The following is a 21,950-nucleotide window of genomic DNA, read 5'->3' as shown; positions in this document are numbered from 1 at the left end:
AAAAGTTAAAACTGGGGACTAAAGAATTTAAGATTTCATGCATCATCTTTAGCGTCTTGGTACTGTTAGAGTTTTATCTGTACAAAGAGTACACAAATGAGAACTGTATGTTTAGAAAGGAAACTATTGGTAAAATGATGAGATAAATGAGCATGAGGGATCACAGAAAACGGTGGGGCTGGAATAATTGAGACAGACTTGACAGTCTGCGCTGAACACATGTTAGTCATTTCACTGTAGAAATGAAAAAAAGACTCAAGAACGAATCCTCACGATTTTTCAGGTAGGTGCTAAGTTGAATAATTTAGAAAAGAAAAGGCTCAGTTATATGTGTGGGGTGTAGGTGGGGTGGGGACCAAATGGATGTTGGGATTGAACCCGGTTGGCAGTGTGCAAGGCAAGTGTCCTCCCCGCTGTACTGTTGCTCTGCCCCTGATTTGGCATTTTAACCCTTCCAAGTGCTCTCCTTTTTTTTTTTTTTTTTTATGGTTTTTGGGTCACACCCGGCAGCACTCAGAGGTTACTCCTGGCTCTATGCTCAGAAACCGCTCCTGGCAGGCTCAGGGGACCATATGGGATGCCGGGATTTGAACCACCGTCCTTCTGCATGCAAGGCAAAACCTTACCTCCATGCTATCTCTCTGGCCCCCCACCCTTTTTTTTTTTTTTTTTTTTGGTTTTTGGGCCACACCCGTTTGACGCTCAGGGGTGACTCCTGGCTATGTGCTCAGAAATCGCCCCTGGCTTGGGGGGACCATATGGGACGCCGGGGGATCGAACCGCGGTCCTTCCTTGGCTAGCGCTTGCAAGGCAGACACCTTACCTCCAGCGCCACCTACCCGGCCCCATTTTTTTTAAATGGTTTTTGGGTTATACATAGCAGTGCTCAGGAGTTCCTCCTGGCTCTATGCTAAGAAATCACTCCTGGCAGGCTCGGGGGACCATATGGGATGCCGGGATTTGAACCACCATCCTTCTGCATGCAAGGCAACACCTTACCTCCAAGCTATCTCTCCTTTTCATTTTAGTTTGCATTCTTCACTGACCATCCTCAGAACCTCTGTCATCTTCCCAAAAGGAGATTGTGCCCTTGACAGTGTGACCTCCCCTCCCTGCTGGCCTCAGCCTCTGCCCTCCTGCCCCCTCTCCCTTCACCACCCATCTCACACTGCATGTAGTGTCGAACTTGATTCTTTTAAATTGTTGTTTGTGAACTGGGGGGCATGGGTCGCACCCCATCCTTGAGTGGAAATTGGGATTTGTGTGAATGTGTGTGTGTATAGAAGTGGTTAGCCAGTGACATAAAGGCCCTTTAAGTGTTTTGCTGAAAGAAGACTTGGAAGCAGTTGACTGTGCTATCAACAAATAATGTGCTTTATAATTCTGTTATGCCGAAATTTTCAAGTAATAGGCTCTAGAGTGGATTATCTAGTGTTCCAGACACTCAGAAACATCGTCAGTCCAGCCAGTGGAGGTCTGGTCCAGGGTGTCTGGTCCTCCTGCAGCAGGAGCTGTTCTCAGGCCTGCATCGATACTATTGGAAAGGCCTGTGTGAGGCTGGCTCCTCTCAGCCAGGATGGGCTCACACCTGCTATCGGTTCTATGCCTGGGCAGGAGACGGGCACAGAGTGGGAGGGAAGAATCTGAAGGACCCATGTTAGGGGAGCCTGGCTGTGAGTGGTGGCTCAAGCTTCTGAAAAGAGTTCAAGGGCTAACTTTGCCACATCCTAAAACACCTTTCCTGTGAAAGAGCAGCTTTTGGATGCTCTGAGGAACAAAGCACCATTTTTTCTTTGAGCATCTGGTAGGGGTAGCATGAAGGGAGGATAAAGGGCACCTAAAAAGTTCATCCTATGCACCACTGAACCTCTTAGTGGTTGAAAAGAATTGTGATACAGCGACTCAGAAGATACGAATTTCTGTATTTCAAAGTTATAAACAAGAATCTTAAATGGGGGGGGGACGACGGAGAGATAGCATGGAAGTAGGGCGTTTGTCTTGCATGCAGAAGGATGGTAGCTTGAATCCTGGCATCCCATATGGTCCCTGGAGCCTTCTGAGCATAGAGCCAGGAGGAACCCCTGAGCATTGCTGGGTGTGACCCAAAAACCAAAAAAAAAACAAAAAAAAAACAACACCCCCCCCCCAAATAGAATATTAAACAAGTGACTTTAGCTATTGGTAATAAAATACGTTACTAAGAACTCTTCTGTGGCATTTTGATATTCTAACAAGTAGATTATCAGTAGCTGCATATTTTCAAGGGCATTTATCAAATCAACTGGTAAAGTTGAAAATACAGGGTTTTGGGGCCCAAGAAATAGCACAACACTTATCTTGCACATGGCCAACCTGGGTTCATTTCCTTTAGGAGCCCTATCTCCCCTGAGCACCACCTGGAGTGACCTCTGAGCTCACAGTCAAAAGTGAGTTCTGATGGCCAGCAGACACATGAAAAAATAGATCACTTATCATTAGGGAAACCCAAATCAAGACTACAATGAAATATCTTATTCCGGTGAGGATGGCGTATTTCAAAATAATGGGAAGAATCTCTTTTGGCAGAAATGGTTGAGAAGGGAGCTCTCATCCACTAATGGTGGGAATGCTGCCTAGTCCAGCTCCTATGGAAAACAGTGTGGACAGTTCTCAGTCAACCCAAAATTGAGCTGCCATATGACCAGCAATCCCTCTTTTGAGTATCTATCCCCAGGACAGAAAAACAGTCATCCAAAAGGGTGTATGCACACTGCTATTCATTGCAGCACACAGTACACTAAGACTTGAATCAGACTAGATGTCCAACAACAAATGAGTGGATCATGTGTGTGTGTGTGTGTGTGTGTGTGTGTGTGTAATGGAATACTACATAGCTGTAAGGAATGATGCCATCATGTAATTTGCAGCAACTTGGATGGAGCTGGAAGATATGTTAAATGAAGTAAGCTAGAAAAAATAAAATACAGAATATCACTTATATGTACTATTTAGAATGACTGCATGAAGAAATGCAGTGGTCTAAGTGGGATTTGTCTTGAACACTCTTGGCCCCAGAATATAGCGAGGAGAAGGAAAGAAACTGAGTAGACAGGGCCGGAGAGATAGCACAGCAGTAGGGCATTTGCCTTGCGTGCGACCGACCCAGGTTGGACCCGGGTTCAATTCCTGGCATCCCATATGGTCCCTTGAGCCTGCCAGGAGTGATTTTTGAGGTCAGGAATAATCCCTGAGGGCCCGGAGAGATAGCACAGCAGTGTTTGCCTTGCAAGCAGCCAATCCAGGACCAAAGGTGGTTGGTTCGAATCCCGGTGTCCCATATGGTCCCCCGTGCCTGCCAGGAGCTATTTCTGAGCAGACAGCCAGGAGTAACCCCTGAGCGCTGCCTGGTGTGGCCCATAAAAAAAAAAAAAAAAGGAAACTGAAAATATGAAAGGATAAGGGCCAGAGGTCAAGTGGTCTTAGTTGTATTGGTGGAGATATAAGAAAAAAAAGGACAGCTGAATATCCAAGCCAAAGTCAATAAGAGTGAAATTGAGACCCAAACTCTTAACAATCGAAACTTTATTTATTTGTTTATTTATTTGTGGTTTTAGGACCACACCCGGTGGAGCTCAGTACCACCTGGCTCTGCACTCAGAGATCGCTCCTGGCAGGCTCGGGGGACCATGTGGGATGCCGGGGATAGAACCTGGATCTGTCCCAGGTTGGCAGCATGCAAGGCAAACACCCTACTGCTGTGCCATCACTCTGGCCTCACTATCTAAACTTTACCGGCAGACTGGGGTGGTTGGGATACATTCTGGAAACATAGTGGAGGAATTCGACACTGGTGAGGGGATTGGCCCTGATTCATTGGTTGTCTGAAATCCAACCCAACTATGAAGGACTTTGTAAATTACAATAAAATTAAAAAAAAAAAAAAGTGAGCCCTGAGCACCACCTGCTATAGCCACAAAACAATAGAAACAATATAGTTGGGGCTGGGAAGGTGGCGCTAGAGGTAAAGTGTCTGCCTTGCAAGCGCTAGTGTAGGACGTGGTTTGATCCCCCGGCGTCCCATATGGTCCCCCCAAGCCAGGAGCGATTTCTGAGCTCATAGCCAGGAGTAACCCCTAAGCGTCAAATGGGTATGGCCTAAAAACCCAAAAAAAGAAACAATATAGTTTTTAATTCTCATTACCTTTTTTCTTTTCTTTTTTTATTCTCTTTTTTGGGTGGTGGTGGTTACCATTTTTTGGGGCGGGGGGAGGGTGTTTGGGCCATACCTGAAAACCCTGGTGTCTAAGGAGTTTTGATTCTGGAATAAATGTCAGTCTTGCAGTTTATAATTTTGACAGGTCACGATTAAGATAAAGCATATTGTTGCATGTGCTTGTATATTTGTGCCCATTCTAGAACTTTAGACCCAAGACTTGTCATAGACTCACCACGGTGACCTGTCTCGGAATGCCTCTTTCTGACATCTGGGTAGAAGGTTCTGTCCTTGTGAAACATAGTGAAAGTGCCTGTTTGTTTTAACGTGTTTATTAATTATACTTCATCACTTTAAATTATATATCAACCATTGAAACAATGATAAGTTCTTTTATCAAAGACTTTGCTAGAAATGTGAACAAAGAGAAAAATCTGTGAGGAAAGAATGTAGGTCTTTCCACTCTAAATGACTGTAAATGTTTCTGGCTCATCTATGTATATTTAAGTCATTTGATTATGTGTTTTTCTGGGATTGCTTTCCTGGGCCTGCCCCAATGCGAAGGGTATGGTCAGGGTTTTACCAGGAGAGAAAACAAATCTGGTAAACTGAGAAAGTCCCGTTGAGAAAGTGTATTTATTGCAAGAAACCTCATGATGAGCTCTAAAACGAATATAGGTCATATGATGCACTAGATTAGCTCTACCACTTCTGGATAACTGGGTTATCTGGAAGTGTAGATAACTTACTATCTGCTGCAGATACGATAGCCGCCCGTATGATTATTTGCTACAGCTAGTGGCAGCATAGGGCCTAGGCTGTGAGGTGGGCCGAGGCAGGTCCCATACAGTCTTCATTCTGCAAAGTTCTTATGTAGGTGACCTGACCAGAGGGAATCACTTCTTCAAAAGACAGCAGCCACCTTCCATTTGTCTCAGAAGCACCTCAAAGCCCTGTTGTCCAGTGTGCTGTTTGTTGTCTTCCCTGACTGAGACCATCGAGTCACTGTTACTTAGTCAGATATACCTGAGTTCATGCAGGCAGCTGCTTTAGTTTAGTATCAGATTGGATCTTGTCTGAGGAAGTTCAGATCTTTGATTTGGGAGGACACATCTGCATTCATGGCTACCTTGAGAATGTTCAGGTCTCTTGTGTCTGTATAATCAAGAAGGCAGGTTCTATCATGTAAGTCTTAAGCAGAGGTTAAGTTCATAACTAAATCAGGTCAGATGTATTGTGAGGGGGAGGGTTTTGGGACAATGCCGAGTCTGGGGGCCACTCTGTGATCCTCAGCTAGACCATTCAATGCTGAAGGCTGTGACCCCCACCCCGGCAGTTCTCAGGGGCCATGCAGTGTGGGGATCAGACTTGAGTCTAGAGCATCGAGGCACACGAGCTCAGCCCTTTGAACTAGCTCCCCAGCCTGCCCACATGGCGATTTCTTTGCATTTTCTAGGTTCCAAGCAATGATTTCCTCTGTAGTTTGATCAAGTGTCGCTTACAGACTCCCTCGCTCTTGTGGGAGGTAACAAGCCTCAAGTGATTGGGCAGAAGGAGGTGCATTGCTGCGAGAAAACTTCTACTGGGTGATTTATTATCATGGTCCAATTAAAAAAAAAAGAGTCTCTGAGTTTCCTAATGAGGCCAAGGCTTGTTATTTAGTGCCTCCAGCCCTTCTTTGGTGGCAGGACTGGACATTGTCCACTGTTGTCTCTGACCCTGAGACCACAGGGACTTCTCTTCCTCCCACTGACCTGGCAGGGCCAGAGAGGATGCGAGCACCTTCCACTTGAGGATGGCTTGTTCTGGAGACAGGAGAAGGTGAGGGAAAGGGCCAGAGCTTGCAGTTCTCGGGCACAGACAAGATTTTCTATGTACAGGACAATTTGTTCTTTTTGCAGCGGGAAAGAACGTGAATGACTTGTTCGCTCTGAAAAGTGGCTTTTAGAAAACGTGCTTCTCTCTTCTTTTCTCTCTAGGACATGCATTCCTCTGAGCAGTCTTGGATAGCAGAGACTGGTTTCTTCGCTGATTGGGACAGCACTTCGAGACTTCCCCAGCCATGAGTAAGTGGCAGCTGTGCCCAGACCAGGGGCCCTCTGGGAATGGGCAGCTATGTGTCCTCGCATCAGGGCCCAGAGCTGGAGAGACTATGATGTGTGCTTTAGGCTAAGAGGCTGGATGCAGTGAACAATCTGTGTCACTCACTTCTTGGCTCGGCCTTCACAATTGTCTGCAGTTTTCCATGGACTAGTCATTGGAGTCTCACTCTTCAGAAATGTGAAGAGGAAAATTACAGTGGACTGTAATTAGCATGGTTTTTTTGGGGGTTTGCTTTTGGGCTATGCTGTCGATACTCGAGGTGGGGGGGGGTTACACCTGGCTCTATACTTAGGAGTTACTCCTGGCAGTTTTCAGGAGACTATATGAGATACCGGGGATTTTGCAAGGTCAGTGCCCTCCCTAATCAGCACAATTTATATTAAGTAAAACTTAATTGTTGGGTACCAAAGATAACATTGTCTTTTAAGGCTCCCCAAACCAACTATTTTTGATTTATTTTTTCGGTTTTGTTTTTGGGCCACACCCGGTGGCGCTCAGGGATCACTCCTAGCAGGCTCTGGGGACCATATGGGATGCTGGGGATTGAACCCAGTTCTGTCCTGGGACAGCTGCGTGCAAGGTAAACACCCTGCCACTGTGCTATCACTCCAGCCCCCAACTATTTTTGAGAAAATTCAAGGGAAACTGGCTCAAAGCCTGTTACATACTCTTGCTTCCCCCTCTCAGTTGTAAGTTGTAAGGGACAGCACTCCACCAAACTGCTGAGGATTGCTGTTTGTGCCACTGTTTGGAAAGAGAGATAGAGATGAGAGAGAGAGAGGAGGGAGAAAGAAAAGAGAGAGAGAAATAGAAAAAAATGAATGTGTGATTCTTTTGTCCAAAACCCTAAGCAATTAGCTCCTTGCTAGTTGCTTTCTGGCCAAACGCTCCAGAAGAGAAACAATTAATATTTGACTCTGATGTTCTCTTCTGAGAATTCTGATGTACTTTTTAAAAAGAGCAGCTTTTTCCACCATGGGGACGTTGAACATTCCTTATTGGAATATAGTAAGAGAATCAGCATTATAGAAGTGTTTTGCATATCATTTATATTCACCTTAATAGAAAGAACACCTTTCCTCCTTGCCAGGATGGGGAAAAGAATTGAAAGCAGTTGATGAGTGAGCACCCATTCATGTGCCTTCAAAATCCTTGCCGGCTTCCTCTATAGGCAATAGTTTGTGTGTGTGTGTGGGGGGGGTGGGTGGGTGGGGGCGTGATCTTTGCTCTCCTGGCACAGTCCCCGGCTGCTCTTTGGGATGCTTTGAATAGGTTGGATTTGCTGCCACATGAGTTCACATACAGATGCTGAATGAGGTAGCCTCTGTGCTTTCAGTGGCATCCCCAGATGTGTGGCTTTGTCATTGTGTAAGCCTGGCCATGATCTTCTTGCAGGGAGAGAATTGGGGCTTGTGCTCATGGCTGAGTGGCCCACATGCGCAAAGGTGGGGACATCCTGAACGTGGTCCCCACATCAGCTGGCATTAGGCCAGCATGCAAAGAAGCGACTTGCAGATAACAATGAAGAGGGTGACCACTGACCTGGGTTCTGAGTGGTTTCTGAGCCAGCAGGCCTGCTCCCCAAGGAGTTCCTCTGTGGGCCAGTCTTCTGCTGCCCTTTCCTTGTGCCCCTGTTAGAGGTCCTGACCACAGGCACGGGGCATAGGCATGTCATATTCTGTGCTTTTATATTTTATATTTTAATCCATTTCCCAAAGACCTCCACAATACTGCTTGGTCCTAACCACTGCTGTGGTGTGGCCAAGAAAGGGAGCCCCTAGCACATACAGAGCCCTAGGGCTTAACCCTGGTATTCTAACCTGGCCAGCTGACCTACCCCTCAGAGTGCCGTTTGCTTCTTCCACACCTGCCGCGCTGTGCTAGAATGACTTACCCATTTGCTTGTGTCTTTAATCTGTTGGTTCTTGGAACACAAAGGCATAGCCAATGCCTAACACTATAGCTGGACTTTAGAGTGAGAGGGAGAGAGGCAGGAGAGAGCAGCATTCTGGGAGAAACCTTGAGTGTTGGAAAGGCATGAAAGTTTGAGTCTTCAGAGAGATAGTGAGTGAACAGTCTGGAACAGAGATAATGAAATCTGGGTCCAAGGCATGCCACATTCCAGGTGTTTCGACTTGATTCTGTAGGACTTAGGGAGTAAAGGATTTTAAGCAGGGGAACAAGTGCAGATTTCATTCTTGAAAATGCCCTACAAGTAGACATTTTAACGGATGGAATTATGTATGTAACTTTTATAAGCATCCTTGGTCTACTCTAGCTTTTGCATTTTTTTTTCCTGGTACATTTGAAGAAATCTTTGATATAACATTTGTTTTGCTTGCCGATTTGTTGATTTTTCTCTAATGGTCATATGATTGTTTTGCATCGTCATTTTTTTTTTTTGGCCACACCTGGCAATGCTTGGGCCTCTCCCCTCACAATGCTCTTGGGGCTCTTTGGGGGATCATGTAGGATGCCGGGGGATCGAACCTCGGTCCATCATAGACTAGCGAGGGCAAGGCAGATAGATGCCTTACCGCTTACACCACTGCTCTGCCCCACTTCTTTTCAGTTTTTAATTTAATTTTATATTTTGGTTTTTGGGCTACACCTGGCAGGTTATTCTTGGCTCTGATCTCAGATATCACTCCTGGCAGGCTCGGGGGAACCATAGGAGATGCTGGGGATCGAATCCATGTTGTGCAAGCCAAAGACCATTGCTGCTGTACTATTCACCCTAGCTGCTCTTCATTGCTTTCAATGAAACTTTTTTTTTCTGGTCATTTTAAGTGGAGTGCTTAGTTTTCTTTTCCTTTTGAGCTCACTGACTCGATTTTTGGCAGCGCTTTTCTGCTTTTTCGCTCCTCTTGTGTTCAGCTACCATCGGCTCTATGCTTTTTGTCTGGACAGCTCTGAAACTTCCTCTTACTTCTCTGTCTTGGCTCTGTCCTGTTGCCATTTTATGAACGTTACCAAGCCTTGCTGTGGCGTCTCTTTCAGGGAGCTTGTGTAACTTAGTCCTGTCAGGTTCTTCCTAGGCTGTAGCATGGTTCCACCAGTGTGAGGACATCCTTCTATATCCTGGCGGTGTTGGGTCTGTTGTCCCAGGAGCCAGGTGTAGTCCTGAAGAACACCTGAGCAGTGAGCAGTGAGCAGTGTCACCCTTGCTGTGGCTTTGAGGCTGAGAAGGCAGTTTTGGGTAGCAATGGCCCGCAACACCTCTGGCTTCAGACTTTGTGCCCAGCTGTGCCTCAGTAGTCAGTCTCGTGCCTGGCTCTGCTGTGATGCTGAGTTTAGGCATCCTGAGAGAGTGACATGGCTTCATGGCCACCCTCACCTGGCAGCCAGACTGGCCTGGCCCCACAGACCTGAACACCTGCAGTGTGGTAGATGTAGGCGAGTGCGGTTGGCAGAGTGGCACCAGTGTGTGTGGGTAGGAACAGCCGTGCTGATGGGGGTTGGGCAGGGAGCGTGGCATATTTGGGAGCCTGGCTGAGGAGGGTGACATTGTGCTTCCTGCAGTTTGATGCAGCCTGGTGGGCTGGTGACTGAGCCTGTGGGGAACAAGCACCCTTCCTCATGATCTCTCTGGGCAGGGATGTGGCTCAGGGCAGAGCACTTGCCTTGCATCTCTGAGACCTAGCTGCAAAAAACAAACAAACAAACAAAAAACCTGTCTTGCCTGCTAATAATTGTCTCTTAGCCCCCCGCTCATTTGGCTCATTCAGCTCATTATTGGGTTGTGTCAGCAGGAGAGTAGGATCTAAGGTGGCCAGCAAGGCTTCCGGATCTTTGGAACGGCACCTTCTGGGGCCTTGAGACAGAGAGCCAGGATGTCTTCCACCAAGGTGGCCCCTACAAGATGGAGAGAGGTCAGAGGTGGAACTGCCATCATCTAGAACCATTTATCCCTTGCAGGACTCTTAAGTTGGACCCCAACCTGGTTATGCCCTGCAGGACTGTAAATAGGATTTTAAGTCACATCCTGCCCTTTAGAATTCATGTCCAGGGTACAGTGGGTCTTTCTGGGTGAGGGACCACTCTTTCAGAGTGTTTGGGTACTCTTCTGTGTCTCATGCTACGACAGCCTTGCTCAACGAGGATCCAGCTAGGTTTTTGTGCAGCTGGCCAGACTTTGGCCAGTTTCCAACACTTCTGGAAGAAGGAAGTGATTCTGAATTCTCCTTACCTGGCCCTGCTGCCTCTATTTTTTAATATCAGAGGATAGATCATAGATATGGCTCCTCTTCCCTGCAGTCCATGTGTTTCTGCACACAGTGTCTTCTGTCTCGCCCAGTCCAAGTATTCAATAGAGAATTTGTGCTTAGCTGATCAGCAGTGCTTCCGTTGCTGACCCTTTCCCGCCATGCGTCCGGGTTGTGAGTCCATGTACTCCACACACTCTTTTGAAATGCTGCAGTGACTGGAGCGTGGGTCCTGGAAAAAACGCCTTTCACATACTGTATGTCTCGAGTCAAGCCTGGGCTCTGCATCTCTACTGAGGTTGGTGTCTCTGAGGGTGGTACATCACTCCATCCTGTGGCTGGATCCCTCTCAGGTGAGGATTGAGGGGACTTAGTTCTTCTTCCTCTCTTCTCCCTTGTCATTCCTCATGTGTGTAACCATTTGGGGGCCTTCTTGGAAGAGCAGGGAGACCACACAGCAGTGTCGTGGGTGCTTTCCCAACTCAGAGCCCCAGTAGAAACGTTTCTCACTTCTTTTCTTGTTGAACATGGATTCAAGTCTCCTGTGTAGGTAGGAGTGGGATTTGGTGTCTGATTTCCTAGCTTGTTTTGCTTTTGCTCAACAGATTGAGAGTTTTCTGCAGTGATTTCTGGAAAGGGAGCTGGCCTTGAGGACAAGTGTTGGCCTGGTCTCCCTGCAGCTACCCATAGCTCCAAGTGGAGAGTCTGCAGGTGAAAACCGCACATCACCACTGAAGAGAACGTTGGATGGTGTCAGATCCGGCACTATGGAATGGGGCTGTTTTCTGACAGCAAACCCCTGAGATTGCTTCACCGGGGATTGGCCTTTCAAAATAACAGGGTGCCTCTGAGTCTTTGTCCTCATCAATTTTCTTCAGCTAAAAATAGAGTGGCTGGATATCTCAAGACTGATCCTCATTAGGCTTTTGAGATTTATGGGGTTCTATTCGATTTTAATGTGATGTCAGGATATTACCATCTTAAAAGTTTAATAATTGCAAAGCATAGTGAAATTAATTTGGGCGATATTTATATCTAGGAGATCCAAGACCTTGCTTTTCAGATAAATTTTAGGTATGTTATAGTGCACATTTAATTTTAAAAGGATTTAAGGGGGAGAGGAGAGAAAAGTTCAGGGGTTAGGCAGGGGTTTCAAACTCAGTTTACCTGGGGGTTGCAGGAGGCAAAGTCGGGGTGATCCTTGAGTGCAGAGTCAGTAGTAAGCCTTGAACATTGGGGGGTGTGACCCAAACAACTAAAACAAAACAAAACAAAAAAAGATTCCTCTAGGGCAGGGCCACAAAATGTTGTACAGAGGGCCGCAAATACGGCCCGTGGGCCGCGAGTTTGAGACCCCTGGGTTAGAGTGTCTTGCATGTACCTGACCCCAGTTTTATCCCAGCCCCCAGACATTGACCTGAGTACTATAGGCCCGAGCAGTCCTGCACCTTTTGTTTTGGAGGGGGGGCACATCTGGTGATGCTCAGGGCGTACTCCTGGCTATGTGCTCAGAAATCGCTCCTGGCTTGGGGGACCATATGGGACTCTGGGGGATCTAACCTTCGTCTGTCCTAGGTTAGCGTGTGCAAGGCAAGTGCCCTACTGCTTGTGCCACCACTCTGGCCCCAGTCCTCTACTCTTGGTCTCTATCTTCAGTTCCCACTTGGCCCAGACTTGATGGAGTGGCCCCTGAGCACTAAGGCAGCTTCCGTAGGTGAAGAGTCAAGTTATCTGGTCTGGGGACAGTGCAACAGGCCCAGTAAAGCTTTGCATGCAGAAGCTCCTGACTTGATTCTGTCACCAGAGGTTCCCCCAACTATCACCAGGTGTGGTGCTCTCCTCCAGATGTCTTGGTGCTAGAATCTTGGGTTTGAAAGATAGGACTCAGATTCATCTGTGCTTGATCAGCTGTAGCATCTGCCATGTGCACTGTCTATTGGTCTTTGGGACTGTGGCCCCTGTGGGCTTAAAGAGCAGAGCCCCAGCAGCATAGTATAGCTGGAGGGGGAAGGAGGGAGGATGGGAAGGAGGGGGAGGGAGAAGGAAAGTGGGAGGGGAAGAGAGCCGAGGAAAGGAAAAAAGAATTGCAAGACCAGGGCTGAAATTCACCCACATGGGTCAGGGCCCGGCTGCATTCTAAGGCCCAGATAAGAAGTCCAGGCCAACTGAGCTTCCATACATTTCTGCTTCTTTAGTTCTTGGGGTCCATAACTGGTAGTGCTCAGGATGTCACCCAGGGGTCAGACCTTGCAGCTCCTCCTGTAGGCAGAACCCTGCTCCAGCCCTTTGAGCTATCTCTTTAGTCCTAATTTTGTAGTTTTACATCTTTTTAATATTTTGCAGTACCAGAATGGAACATGGCATCACACCTGCAAGGCCGGTTCTCTGTTTCAGAGCTGACTCCAGACCCTCAACAACATCTATCTCATTAGTTATTGGGGGCCACACCTAGCAGTGTTCCAGGCTTACTCCTGGCTCTGTGCCCAGGGATCGCTTCAGGAGGTGCTCAGGGGAACCTATAGGATGCTGGGGATTAAACTGCGAAGACTGCAATGCAAACAATTTACCTACTGTATTATCTTGGGCCTCAACAACTTCATTTATTTACTTATTTTAATATTCTTTTTTTTTGGAGGGGGGTGTTGCATTCAGCCCTTAGAATGGGCTTGGATGGAGATGGAGGCCTTTGTCCTTAGGCCCCCGGTGGGAATCAGACTCACTCAGACAGGCTTCAGGGAGTATCAGCTTTATTCATACCCTATCCACCACACTTGTGGTCCATCTCAACCATTTACGCATGCTATCCTTAGCTTGCCCTGTGTCTTAGCTTTTCCAGCCCTGTCTCCTCCTCTTACCTCTCCATGCTGGCAAAGCCCCTAATCCCTTGGGTCAAAGGCCTTATCTAACCTTCCCATGACCCCTCCCAGGAATGGGCGGGGTCTTACAGGTAAAGATACAGGTAATATCCGCCCAAGACACCTCCCAGAAATGGGCGGGTCTTGCAGGTAGTTACCCGTAAATTTGGGGTGGAGTCACGGGGGGGTGGGACACACGACACATTATGGTCAGGAATCACTTATGGAGGGCTCATGGTACCATATGGCGTCCTGGTGATCCATTTTGGGTCTGTCAGTTGCAAGGCAAGTGCCCTGGCCACTTTCACTTTCATCTTCAACAAAGGTTGTATTTTATTTTGGCAAATGTGTTGAGGTTGTTTTTGAAAATTATATAGCAAAAGCGATTCTATACTAAATATAAAATAATATAAAATATCCTATATATAAAATTTAAGTATAGTTATGAATAAAGGAAGTACATTAACCCAGGAGGAGACCAACCAGTCAGGAATGGTTTTAAAGTTTAGTATCATTGTTTTTCTATTTGCAGGCCAATTCATGTTTTAAATATTTACCCGTTATTTTAGTTACGAGAAGTGTGACCTCTTGCATTTTTCTTCTCATTTATTTACAAGTTCTGAAAAAATGACAATGATTAGATTCCAAAATAAATTTCCAGGAAAGCCACAAAAAGTTTTCTCAAAAGTGGGTAGCAAAAAATTCTGACCCATTGCCAAGAATTGAAAAGATTGTTCTCATATGATCAAAAAATGTGGTTTAGACTGGAATGATATTATAATGGGTAAAGTACTTGATTCCTAGCACCCTATATGGATCCAAGTCTTGCAGGAGTGATCCCTGAGTGCAGAGACAGGAAGACTAGACCTGAGCATTGCTGAATGTGGTCTCCTAGAACCCTTAAAATATGTTGCCAGAGAGCAGTTTGAATGTGCCTCTGTGTGGTGTGTATTATATTAAACTATGTTGATAACGTTTTCTAAAGAGTCAAAGTATAATCAGTTTCAAAATTACTTATCTCATTTTTGGAAATCAATAGAGAAGTTTACCTAGATAAGTCTGAAAATGTTTTAGTAGTACCTTATTTGTGGATATTTATTTTGCTCAGCAAACACATGTACTTTTGCTAATAAGAAAGGGTTGTAACTAATATGTATGTGCATGAATATATAAAAATATATAAAAATACTGTGCCTTCAAAGTTAAGGAGTCACATAAATCTCATGGCTTTAGGTTGCTTTGTGTACTGCTAAGAAATGTTATAATGTACTACAATCTGGGGACTTGTGGACAAAATAATTGTACATGGGTTCTGCCTTATTTTTCTTAATGTTTTTTTGACTGTAAGTTCAATATTTAGGCATCAGCAAGGGGATTTCTTCTGAGAACTCTGTTTATGGGCGATTGTTCTTTCACTGTAACTTTACCTTGTCCTCTTTGCATCATTGTTCTCATAAATTAAAAATAAAAAATTTAAAAAAAGGGTTGTAAGTATTAGAGATGCATATTGGCAAGGAAGAAAATGAAACCTTTAATTAATCAGATCTAACTTTGTTTTAAGAGTATAGGGCCCGGAGAGATAGCACAGCGGCGTTTGCCTTGCAATTAGCCGATCCAGGACCTAAGGTGGTTGGTTCGAATCCCGGTGTCCCATATGGTCTCCTGTGCCTGCCAGGAGCTATTTCTGAGCAGACAGTCAGGAGTAACCCCTGAGCACCCCAAAACAAACAAACAAACAAAACCAAGAGTATAGAGTTGGTTTGATCTTTACATCACTATAACCATCATCATCATTATTTTTTTTATTATTTGGTTTTGGGTCACACCCAGCCATTCTCAGCGCTTATTTCTGGCCCTATGCTTAGAGATCTCTCTTGGTGGTGCTGTGGGTGATAGGCCCTGCTGGGGATTGAATGGGGGCTGGGGACTGGGATCATTTGCATGCAAGTGAGCACCATAACCCTTGTACTATCAGGGCCTGAAAATCAGTCATTTTCAACTTTCCTTGGGGGTGGGGCTGGACAGAGTGAGTGTACAATGTGTCGGGTTTTTGCCTTGCACCCCTAAGCACCTGGGTGTGACCCAAAACCAAAACAAAACAAAAAATAGCTTTAGTTTTGAGAAAATATTGCAAGAATAGTAGTTTTCTTTTTTTTCTTCCTTTTTTCTTTTGGTTTGGGACACACCCAGTGTCCCTCAGGGATTACTCCTGGCTATGTGCTCAGAAATTGCTCCTGGCAGGCTCGAGGGACCATTTGAGACATCAGGGATTGAACCCAGGTCTGTCCTGGGTTAGCCATGTGCAAGGCAAAAGCCCTACCTACCGCTGTGCTGTTGCACCAGCCCCAATGGTACAGTTTTTTAAATGTTTGCATTTTACTAAACTTGCATATTCACTCAGTATTAAACCTCATTTTCTGAACCATTTTGAGAGTAATTTGATGTATTTGCCCTTATTGAGGTCTAATTTTTATAATGCAGGATTTTTTTTTCTTATTTACATTGCTCTAGTAGTCACAGGTAGAAATTTACATCCCTGGTCCATAGATCATACTCCGGATGTCGCCAGTAATTTCTCCTCCTTTCTGACCTAATCTCTTCTCTGATCTCCTGTCTCACATTGAGTCATCCTCATTATTCTATTCTGATCTGGAATGATCCTCGAGTCTTTATCATTTATGGTCTCCACAGTAGAGTCGTAGCCCAGTTAACTGTTGAAATATGTGCTCAAATATTTGTACTGAGACAATTTGTGACAAGAGAAATGAGAAGAGGATGAGAAAAACAAGACAAAGTCATTGGCTGCTTTGCAGAAGAGTGAGCTAGAGTGTTCATCCAGATGGTTGCTATGTAGCTGTCGCTCTCACCAACCAGTGCCGCCCTCACTGTGCTACAAGATGGTGAGCGGGATGTACCGGGCCATGAAGACAGGCATTTCTGACCTCACACCAGCCGTGGAGGCCTCGGTGACCGTGTCCTCTGTGTCCCGTCAAGAGAGCACAGCTACAAAGCCTCTAAGCCTTCATGCTTTCCAGAGAGAGGAAGTCACTTTTCAGGAGCTGGGACAGAGGCGAGGGACCGTGGAGCCTTCACATCTGCTGTGCCTTCAGAACTGCCCTTGGACGTAAATTATGGGAAGTACAAAGGAAATGAATTTCAGTATTTGATGGAAATGGGGTTCTTGTCTTTTACAACACAGGGTTTTTCTTTTTGGAGCGGGTTTGTTTTTTTTAAAATGGTGCCTGGGGTGGAACCCAAGGCCTCCTACATGCAAGGCAAGTGCTTGACAGTGCAGCTGCGGCTCTTGTCCCTTATCTCAGTTTTGATTTGAGGTTTCAAGCTTGAGCTTTGACCCTTCTGGACTCTTTAAAATTCCATTGGCAAGTACAAACCTGCTCTTCAAAGGCAACAGGTAGTTAGGTAATTGCCCTGTTTTACCCTTCACTTGCATATTTGCTCACTATTTTGGATCTGTAGCACGATGTCTTAAATTAACACCCATATGGAGAATGCATTATGGATGGATACATATGCATTTGGTGTCGTTCTTCTCTGAGGAGCTGGAAACTTCACTCTGAATTTAAAAGTCTAGATTTTTATATCACCAGTAGACACCTTTGGGCTTGGGGACTGCATTTTAACTTCTATCCAAGGTTGATTCACTTGCCTCTGCAGTTGTCCGTTTGGAAAATAAAAGGGAAAACAAACAAGCCTTGAAATCACACAAAGGCAAAGGAGCTGGCTTGGATCAGCTCTGGTGTCCATGATTTTATGAGGAAACATCAAACTAATAAATGGGAAAGAAAAAAATAGAAGGGTTATTAGTAAGAAGGGGAGAATCACCTAGTGAATTTGTTTCATCACATTTAGGAACAGCACCTCAGGGTTGCCCCCCCCCCCCCAGCCTCCCCCAAAACCCAGATCCTTCTCCTCTCTCCTCCCTTCCTCTCCTTCCCTCTTTCTCCTCCTCCCTCTCCTCCTCTCCCTTTTCCTTTTCTCCCTTCCCATTTTCCCCTCCCCTTCTTCCTTCTTTCCTTCCCCTCCCCTTTCCCTTCTGTTCTAGGGTCAGGATTCCATTGTGTGCATATATTTCACATCTTTGTCCAGTCATCTGCCATGGCTCTTAGATTGTTTCTATGTTTTGGCTGTTGTGATTAATGCTGCAGTGAGAGTGGAGCTGTCATCTTTCTCTAGTTAACTCTGCAGGTTTACGTTGAAAGGGGCCATGGTGTGATCAGTGGAGCCCATAACAAAGGTATTAAATAGGGGCCGGAGAGATAGCAAGGAGTAAGGCGTTTGCCTTTCATGCAGAAGGTCATCGGTTCGAATCCCGGCGTTTCATATGGTTCTCCGTGCCTGCCAGGAGCAATTTCTGAGCATGAAGCCAGGAGCAATTTCTGAGCATGAAGCCAGGAGTAACCCCTGAGCACTGCCGGGTGTGACCAAAAAACCACACACACACACACACACACACACACACACACACACACACACACACACACACACACACACACACACACACACCAGGAGCAATTTCTGTGACCAAAAAACCACACACACACACACACACACACACACACACACACACACACACACACACACACACACACACACACACACACACACACACCAGGAGCAATTTCTGAGCATGAAGCGAGGAGCAATTTCTGAGCATGAAGCCAGGAGTAACCCCTGAGCACTGCCGGGTGTGACCAAAAAACCACACACACACACACACACACACACACACACACACACACACACACACACACACACACACACACACACACCAGGAGCAATTTCTGAGCATGAAGCCAGGAGTAACCCCTGAGCACTGCCGGGTGTGACCAAAAAACCACACACACACACACACACACACACACACACACACACACACACACACACACACACACACACCAGGAGTAACCCCTGAGCACTGCCGGGTGTGACCAAAAAACCACACACACACACACACACACACACACACACACACACACACACACACACACACACACACACACACACACACAAAACCCAACACAATAAAAACCCCAAATAAAACAACAAAGGTATTAAATATTAATTGAGCATTGTTGAAACTTGGAGGGCAGACATGGCCGTTCCATTGATTTGGCGTCCTCTGGCCTACACTCCTTGAAGAGGCTGGTCCTCACCCTGCCCCACAAGGGGTTAGGAATTTCCAGGGTATTTTGGAAAGACCCATTTTTTTTTCTGCACATCAGGGAGTTTGGGATTGGTGAGATATTTATATCTTTATCCTGTCATTCTCTGTGTATCAGAGATGAGGATTCTGAGCCCCCGGAACAAGTGTTCAGGCTTTGCCAGCTCCGTATTTTGGTTGACTCCTTCCGAGTGTTTTGGAAACTTGCACCGAGCGTCTGTGCTGCAATCGGGAAGTGTTAAGAGCTCAGCACTTTATTTTCCCTACTTGGTGACGCCCAGAAGGCCACCCTCGCTTGCTGTCTCTTGTGGGTAACTAGTCAGAGCTTTGCAGGGTTGTTCTGTGTGGCCTTTGGGGAAGGGGCTCTTGTGCAGCTGCCATCGTCAGAAGATGCTGCCTGGCCTTCCCTGTCGTGTCTGAAGTGGACTCCTTGGGCTGCAACTACCCTACAGGTGCTGAGTTTCCCCAGAGCCGGCATGTGCTGAGTCCGGCCATGAAACTTGTTGGATTTCAGGCAGAGAAAGCCGAGGCTTTGGCTTGTTACCAGCAATGATTCAGGTCTTGCAGATTGTCAGAGAACTGGTGACCCCGTCATGGCCGAAGGCAGCTGCAGTGAAGGCAGGTAGGAATATGCTGGTGAAGATGGGGAGAGACAGTCAGAGCCCTGAGGCCCCTTTCCCCCTTTTCCCACGATGCCTTGAGGTGCTGTGAGAGGAGTTGAGTGATGCCCTGCATGCTTTGTTCTGGAAGGGACCCAGTCTTGGCACCAGTGTTCTTGCCTCTGCCTCCTCTTCCTGCTTTCAGCCACAGAGGAGAAGCGAAGTCTTTGATGTTCCTGGGGGTACTGGAAGGTTAAGAGCCGCAGCGACTGTATTTTTTCCATTGTAGAAATATCCTCGTATTCTGACTTTTGGAGAGAGAAGCATCCATTATTTAATTTTCTTTCTAAATTTTTCGATACGTTCATGACACAAGTTGGGAGAAACTAGCTAGCATTCTGCCTCTCACAGGACCAAAGGGAGCACCCCCCACCCAGTTTTGTGACTAGCTGATGAGATAATAGTTATAAATATGAATTTGCCCCTTCAGTGAACAGTCATTTCATTCTGTTTGTGATCCTGTATTGACCAATTCTGTTTATATTCATGCCAATCCACTGTTATAATCTGTGTCAGTTTGGGATATGCCACCATGTATTTTAATAATGTTTATTAAATTGCTTTCTGACTTACAGATCTTCAAACGAATTGCGGTATCCATACTTGAGACATGTATGGTTGGTTTTTAAACACTTGAATCAGTAAATCTCCAGAAAGTCAATTAGGAACTATAGACTATCAACTTTACATTTATAACAGTGGCTATTTTCCTAATTTAGTCTGTGGTTTAAAATCAGAGGATTTGTAAATTTACATATTGGCCTTTTCCAATTAGGGGTTCAAATGCATTCTATCTTCATGTGATTCAAACAGTATAAATCTCTCAAATAATATAAAAATATCTTATTTTGGATTTCCCCCTTTAATTTAGAATGATTATGTTTAAAGCAAAGCTTCTGAGATTCTTTAGTACTGTTTAAGATGATTTTGAGTGATAATGAAATGATATTTGTACATACAGTGTAGTCAAACGAATAGAATGTTAGACCTTATACAAGAAACCTTATTGAATATTTTCTTGTCTACTCTCATTTTAAGGAAGAACATGATTGTAGATAAATGACTGCATGAGAATGCCTCATAAAGCAGAGAAACTTGTCACTTATCTTTGAAAATGAGCTGGTGTAATTTAGAATCCAGTACAGTTATTTGCCTTTTATTTTCTGTTTTATTTTTCCTTTCCTTTATTCTGAGAGGGAAGACTGCATTAACATCTGAATAGCAGGAAATCTATTAGGCATTAAAAAATTAGGCATTAAAAATGCTCACTGCTTTTACTGTTTTAGTAAAATATTAGTTTGTTAATTTAATTTAAATTTGATCAAAATGTCAGATCCATACAGTTTGACCTAGAGACAGTCAGGATATTTTTATTGGAATGTTTTTTTCTAGTTTCAGTATTTCAGGCACACACATCGTTACTTGGAATATAACCAGTGAATGTTTTTCTTATCTTTAAAAATGTATAAGCACACGCATGCATACATATATAATGATATTTGATGAGAAATGCCCTATGAATATAGAAAGCCTAGTTCTAAAAGATAACTGTGTATCTAAACAAAGGGATGCTTTTGTTCTTAGGATTTTTTTTTCTTTTTTACAGAATTTTCTATGACGAGGGAAAATAGTTTGTATACAGATTTCTTAGATGCTTAATTTTTCTTTGTGTGTGCTTGTGTGTGCATGTATGTATTTTGGGCCACACATATCAGTGCTCAGGGGCTACTCCTGGCTTGCTGCCTATGGTTTGCTTTTCTGATGGTTCTTGGAGTACTATGCCATGTTGGATGATTGAACTGGGCTTTCCTGACTGCATAGCATGTGCTCAAGCCATTTGAGCTATCTCTGTGGCCCAGAAGTTGGATTTTTTTTCTTACATTTCTCAAGTGCTCTCAGTTGCTTATGACCATACTGTTATGTTTTGCCACATTTTGGGAGATTTGTTTTGTTTTTATTTGGAGTCATATCCATTAGTTCTCAGAGGCTTTTTCTGACTTCACGCTCAGGAGTGACTTCTGGGGTTGCTGAGGATAGAACTGGTATTGGCCACATGATAGGGCAAGTACCTTACCCCCTGAGCTAGCTCTCTACTTTCTTTTTGTCTCCTTTTAACACTGAAAAGTGCTTGGAAGAAAAGAAAAACATTAAGTTACAAGAAAAGAGTTTTCTTTTTTCTTTTCTTTCTTTTTTTTTTTTTTGAGAAAAGAGTTTTTTTTTTTTGTTGTTTGTTTGTTTTGGGTCACACCCGGCAGTGCTCAGGGGTTACTTCTGGCTGTACGCTCAGAAATCGCTCCTGGCAGGCTCGGAGGACCATATGGGATGCCAGGATTCGAACCACAGTCCTGCATGCAAGGCAAATGCCTTACCTCCATGCTATCTCTCTGGCCCCAAGAGAAAAGAGTTTTTAACTTGACTCAAATACATTACAAATTTGGAATACAGAGAGGAATATCTCCAACTATTGTTAAAAAGCCTGAAAAAATAAATTTGTCAAGGAAAGTATCAAAGTATCAAAAATTGGGGGATATTTTATGATAATTATGTCCATTGGTTTGACAAGTTCTTATTCATTTGTTTTCCTGCCATGAGGTTATACACAAACTATTTTGTTGTAAGTAGGGCCCAGGATATGATCAAGAATGATTATGGGGAAGGAATGAGGTTATTCACATTAGTGAGTTACTGGAGAATGTTGTCGATTAGTTGAAGGACTGATGAAGTCTCCCTCTCCCAGCCTGCTTCTACACTTGG

The 21,950-nt window shown here is 45.0% G+C and overlaps 1 protein-coding gene across 1 annotated transcript in view; it reads left to right on the top strand.

Annotated features, from left to right (window-relative positions):
• The window catches only part of USP6NL (USP6 N-terminal like), a 101,078-nt gene that overhangs the window by 11,666 nt on the left and 67,462 nt on the right, over positions 1–21,950 (top strand). Inside the window, exon 2 of the mRNA XM_049777082.1 lies at positions 6,172–6,258. Within this exon, the coding sequence (XP_049633039.1) occupies positions 6,255–6,258 (4 nt within the window). The 5' untranslated portion in view covers positions 6,172–6,254. The remainder of the gene's footprint in view (positions 1–6,171; positions 6,259–21,950) is intronic.

This window comes from Suncus etruscus, chromosome 7, assembly GCF_024139225.1.
Source record: "Suncus etruscus isolate mSunEtr1 chromosome 7, mSunEtr1.pri.cur, whole genome shotgun sequence".
NCBI lineage: Eukaryota > Metazoa > Chordata > Mammalia > Eulipotyphla > Soricidae > Suncus > Suncus etruscus.
The sequence above is the reverse complement of the archived record's forward strand: the minus strand, read 5'-3'. Positions and strand labels throughout refer to the sequence as shown.